This window comes from Osmerus mordax, chromosome 4 (assembly GCF_038355195.1).
Source record: "Osmerus mordax isolate fOsmMor3 chromosome 4, fOsmMor3.pri, whole genome shotgun sequence".
Taxonomy (NCBI): Eukaryota; Metazoa; Chordata; class Actinopteri; order Osmeriformes; family Osmeridae; genus Osmerus; species Osmerus mordax.
The window spans coordinates 2,915,032-2,921,031 of record NC_090053.1 but is presented as its reverse complement, the minus strand read 5'-3'; the positions used below and the strand labels follow the sequence as shown (position 1 = coordinate 2,921,031).

The 6,000-nt window shown below is 52.1% G+C and overlaps 1 protein-coding gene across 1 annotated transcript in view; it reads right to left on the bottom strand.

Moving 5' to 3' along the window:
* LOC136941568 (SLIT-ROBO Rho GTPase-activating protein 1-like) overlaps positions 1-6,000 on the bottom strand; it is a 34,379-nt gene that overhangs the window by 1,499 nt on the left and 26,880 nt on the right. Inside the window, 5 exon segments of the mRNA XM_067234107.1 lie at positions 503-583; positions 586-631; positions 1,358-1,528; positions 4,346-4,384; positions 4,386-4,409. Coding sequence (XP_067090208.1) covers positions 503-583; positions 586-631; positions 1,358-1,528; positions 4,346-4,384; positions 4,386-4,409 — 361 coding nt within the window.

Here is a 6,000-nt window from a genome sequence, read left to right as displayed (position 1 = left end):
GCTCTGCTCTCAGGCCTGTGGACACAGTGCCTGGTCTGAGCTCTGCTCTCAGGGCCTGTGGACACAGTGCAGATGTGTACCGCTGCAGCAGCGAGCTGATCAGAGAGCAGAAAGGCTCTGACCCAGCCAAGCTTGCCGGAGGGGAAAGCAGGTCACTCACTCTGTGGAGCCAGTCTGACAGCAGGGGACCAGAGTCAGGCTCAACAGCTGTGTGTGTGTGAGTCAGACTCACTATTTGTGTGAGTGTGTGTATATGCTACAGGGCAGTGTGTGTGTGTGTGTTTGTGTGTGTGTGTGTGAATACTAAACGGGCCAGATAGCCTTCAGGGTACACAAACATATACACACCTACACAAACACACACTCCTCCACAACATACTGCCTGGAAGCTCCAGGGTACAGTCCACTCTGACAACACAGCGGTTCCCCTGTACCTACGCATGTTGACGAGCTGGTATGTTACACCGTGCCAACTGGGACAAACAGCACGTCGCTGACTTACGTCGATCAGGGTCGGACAGGTCGTGGATGTAGTACTTGAACACGGACGAGTTGGAGGCTTCCAGAGTCAGAAGGTACTCGTACGAGATTTGATCGACTTCAACTTGTTTTCCGAGTACTTGGCCTGGCGCTGGGGAGAGAGACACAGAGAGAGAGAGAGAGAGGCGAGAGAGAGAGAGAGAGAGAGACACAGAGAGAGAGAGAGAGAGAGAGAGAGAGAGAGAGGAGAGAGAGAGAGAGAGAGAGAGAGAGAGAGAGAGAGAGAGAGAGAGAGAGAGAGAGAGAGAGAGAGAGAGAGAGAGAGAAGAGAGAGAGAGAAAGATAGAGAAAGATAGAGAGAGAAGGATAAAAGTGAGGCAGATGAATTAATGAGCCCAAAAATCCCTTTTATTGACGAGTCGGTTCTTTCATGTCTGTGTGCTGAGCCTCTCTCAGAAGCCAGGAATACCACAGTGAAATGAAAATAAGCTATTATACACTGCAAGCAAAACAAACTAGAACAAGAACGAGGGGGGAGGGGGTACAGACTCTAATCTGTGTGTATTTAAAACAGCTCCTGTCTCACACCCTTCCAGGACACTCTGCAGCTGTGCTCCTCCTAACTTCCTTCCTGCCTGGCCGCACCGCCATTGGCCAGTGACTCAAGCTGTTCCCCCTTTCTCCACGCCTCCCAGGAACATTCCAAGAAGACAGGGTGAGAGAGGGGGCTTCCCATGGCAACCAGCCGGCCGGTCGCCCAGCCCTAACAGAAGCCAGCAGAGGACCCCGGGGCTGTGAGGGGTGGTGACCCAGATGGGCTCAGGGGAACTCCTTACAGTGGGACTCATTAGTTCCCATGCTTTCCAAGAGTCCTTACCTTCTCCTTCATCTTCTCGATCTTCTTGACAGAGCTGCGTCTCTGGTTCTTGTCCTCCAGACGGATGTGGAAGACAGGATCTCCAGAGCGGCCGATCTGCTTCTCCGCCTCCTTCAGCTTGCCCTCCGCGCTGATGCTCTCCGAGTGGTACATGTGGTAGGTCTTCATGACCTGGCGGAGGGTGTCAAAGGTTAGAGGTCGACATCGTTCGTCTCGCTAGACGAGAGTCGGAGTGGCTTTGAAGACAGCCAAGCTTTGATCACGGTTCACCCTCCCACCCGGCGCTGATCGATTCCCAGCTCTACACAATGGATGTCCTCCCCCCCCCCCACCCCCCCCGCCACAAACCAGAGACAGATCCTCTCTCCCCTAGGCAGGGCCCCCTCAGATTAAACCACAACCCCCACCATGACTATTCTTTGCGGTTCAATAAAAACCTAATTTCTCAAATTGCTTCGTTGTTTGAGAGCCCATTTGGGGCGTTAGCTCAAATGACTGTGTTGTCTCGTGTGTGTGAGCTGGAAACACCAGCTCAGCGACAGGGTACAGAAGGACTTCCTCCCCCCACAGACAACCAGTCATCCTTCTGGTCGTGGCCCAGGACGGAGGCCTGTCGGCGGGGAGTTGGAGCGGGGTGGACTGGGTTCCGACGCAGGGCCAGATCAGGTGGTGACAGACTGAGAACTCAATACCACTTCCACTGACTTCCCCCCTTTTGAAGTTAAAGCAATGATCCGGGGTGGTTGGTTTGCTAGGACAGTCCTTCACAGAGGGGAGCCTGCTGTATAAGACGTGCTCCAGAGACAGTGTGAGTGGGGAGACGCTCTTCACACATGGGACCATCAGAGCAGAGCAATGGAGCCACACTGGGAAACACATTACCTTCACTACACATGCTGATTAAAGCCACTTCCCAAGGTCTGACTCATTGTTATCAGTGTGTATGTGTGTGTGTGTGTGTGTGTGTGTGTGTGTATGTGTGTGTGTGTGTGTGTGATGTGTGTGTGTGTGTGTGTGTGTGTGTTACTCATATCTGTATGCATTAGGAAGTGAGTCAGAAGCAGCGAGTCACAGATGAGACTGCTGGGATGTCTTCGAGGGCAGAGCTGAGAGTTCCAAAAGCTCTTCTGGAACACTGAGGGGGCCCTCTCCGCTGCTGAGCGGAGGCCTGCTCCTGAGACACGGCAGAGGTTTTCGAAAAAGCCTGCTGACTCACTGCTTACTGTCAGAGGCATGACCAGAATTATGGACACACACACGCTAGATTCTGAGTTTCCTTACATTCCTACAAGCTCAGCTGACCTGTATGAGGCACCACGGATGAGTACAGTGTTAGTACCGGTGTGATTTCGTTACTTGGGAGAAAGGGGCGTCTCTCCTAAAGGCTGGAGCAGGGTAACAGAGGACACAGGCTAGCCTGGCACTGCTACCTTGCAGGGGAGAGAGGCTATTTCCCCGGCTGGAAGAACCCTCTGACCTTAAACTGAGCAGGGACCAAGAGGACGACTGAGAGATGAGATTGAAGGCCAGCAGCTCCGCCCAGAATGACCTGACTGGACAGTAAATTACAGCCGGGATGTCTGTCTATATGCCTTCTACTGGCCTGGTGAAACCCTCAAAGAGAATCAAACTACAGCCTTGTCTCTGGAGGCTAAACATGTCTGCCCTCAGACGGGGGGTATTTCAGTCTCAGAGAAGCAGCAGGGAGCCGGGTGTGTTTGTCTAGTGCTGCTGGCCAGCGTCACGCTGGAACCAGAGAAACCAGGACTGACCCACCACGAGCCTGACTCTTCACTGAGTGTGTGTGTGTGTGTGTGTGAGAGAGTGTGTGGTTCGTGCGGCGCCCTGGGCTGCCGCTGAGTTTGGTTGTGTTTTTTTGGAAGGACACATTTAGAGAGGGACCAGACCTGTTATTTCCCCAGCCGAGGCCACGCAAACCTCGTGGCTTTCTGATGCAACAGTCTTTGTGTGTTTCTGTGAAAGGGCCTGGACTGTGCATGAGAGACAGCGTTAGAGCTGGTGTTCCACGTGTCATGTTGGGTTGAAGTGCAGAATGGACGTTACATCATACAACAACCTGACACCTACGCTCTCCAGAGAGACAAGTTACATTTTTACATTAAATATTATTCATTTAGCGGACGCTTTTATCCCAGGTGACATACGAATAGTGCACATAAGGTAAATACAAAATAGGATAAGAAGTGAGTTGTTCTACAGTATTTCAGGGGAAAGGACTGTGTGTGTTTACCAGAAGGTACTTAACTCTGGTATCTCAGCTACCTGACCTGACACCTGATTGGTCCAGGGGACAGCAGGTGAACTGTCTAGCTGTACGCTCCAAGTCGGCTATTCTTAACAATCAATATCATCGTCATAAACAGGAAATATTTACTGAGGTCGCCATATCGAAATTGATTATTGGGATTTTCAATTGATCCCTTACAACACGAGTACAGAGTGGTGAGGTCAAATGGGAGGAGATTGGAGGGGGGGAGGGCCGTGGGAGAGAGGGGGGGAGATAACCCACTAACAGTTTCCTGGCAGACACAGCTGGCACCTCCCTGTCATCAGAAGGTACAGAGACGGTCAGGAATCTCAGCCGTCACTCACAGAAGGCTGAAGGGAGCAATTAAAAGCTCCGGAATTAACTATTGATCAAAGATTGAAGCACCCTGGACAGATGGGCCTAGAGACTGCTGTCTGTGTAGACCCCCAGGCTAGGCACGTCTGAAGACTGCTGTCTGGTGTAGACCCCCAGGCTAGGCACGTCTGAAGACTGCTGTCTGGGTGTAGACCCCCCAGGCTAGGCACGTCTGAAGACTGCTGTCTGGTGTAGACCCCCAGGCTAGGCACGACTGAAGACTGCTCTCTGGTGTAGACCCCCAGGCTAGGCACGTCTGAAGACTGCTGTCTGGTGTAGACCCCCAGGCTAGGCATGTCTGAAGACTGCTGTCTGGTGTAAACAGATACAGGAGAGATACTTACAGTGTAGAGCTCATTTAGAACCTTCATCAGGTCCTCCTGGGAGTTGGAAGGTGATCTCTTTACTCTGAGGAAAGAGAGAGAAAGGAGAGGGGGGAGAGAGAGAGACACACACACACCATGTTAAATGAGTGCCCCTTGTATACTTACACTGTGCATTTCTTTCTCTCATACATGTACCATGTTCAATTATGGGAATTCATGAAACGATCAAATCGTACTACAAGAAATCTCACAGGAGAGCATTAGAGATGCCAACCTATAACCATCATCACCTATAACCAACCTTACCCCTCCCCTCCCTACTGTAACCCTCCCCTCCCTTCAGTAAGCGCCAGTTCTGTGTATCATGTCGGATGCTCTCCCAGTCTCCCCCCTAACACAGTTATCCACAGTGTAATCTCATTGAGGAGGCTTCCCAGCCCTTCCCAGCACAGGGCTGCAGCACGACTCCTGGGGCATCTCTGCATCCACCCAGGCCCACTTCCTGCGCTGATGGATGCTTCTGGAACATGTCTGCCTGATGGCTGGGTGAGGAGGTGGGGGGGGGGGGGGGTCACATCCTTCGCAGGGGTCACATGGGTCCCTCCTGAGCCTAGTAGGACACGGCTTGTTTCCGGGAGGGTGGGGGGGAGGGCGTCTGGGTTGAGGTCAAACCTCAGGGCTGCAGGTGGATCTGGACGCGTGTGTGTTGACGGTGAGGCATGCACACACACATGCACACACACAGACGGAACTTTCACTGTCTACGGCTCCAGTGGAATTGTAGGTGTTCCCTGATTGGATGGACCCAGGCAGCTCTGCCCTCGTGACAGATCCATCATACCTGTTGACAGCTACAGTACACAACCTCCACCTCCACCCCCACCACCCAGATCCAAGCCCCACCTCCCCCGGCTCCAGTGAGCTCTCCTGAAGTCAGAACAAACCAACTTAGCCTGTATAAATAGTGCTAATTCACCTGGGCTTAGAACCGTCTCACGCACTCCTCAGCAGGGATGAGGCCAAAGAGGAGGTCCTGTTTCACTTCACCTGGTTCTAGGGTTTAACTGCTCTTCACTGTCCTCTACCAACACCCATGATGGCTGGGCAGTTTAACATGAGCCAAACAGGCGTCGCTAGCCAAGCTACGCTGCATGTGCCAGGCTCAGAGAGATCCCTCCTCTCCCTGTCTTCAGTTAACAGCCTCAGAGGAGACGACCTCCGACAGAACCAACACTTGTCAGCTCAGATCCATTCAGATGGCTGGGAACTGATCCAGAGCTCAATGAAAAGCTCTTCTTAAGAGCTCAGAGCCACAGCTCCGAGAGGGAGAGGTAAGGATGGAAGAGAGAGAGAGAGATTGAAGGGGGAAATGGAGAAAAAGAGAAAGATGGGGGAGAGAGACAGAAAGTGAGGGGATGCTTCCTTCCTTAGCTGACAGCAGTCACGTGACCCTGGTCAACTGCCCTGCCAGGAAATGAGCACCTAAGCCAAACTGCCTCCTTATTTCCTGTTTTTAAATGATTCACTTCGACAGTGACACAGGAACCGGTTTCTTCATTCAGATTTCTGAAGAACTTTTGGTAACCTGGAAAGCCAGTCAAAGTTATGATCTAATCAACAGACTGTGAGTCCTTTATAAAAGGGGAGTTTCCAATACAGTCTCACTGATGATA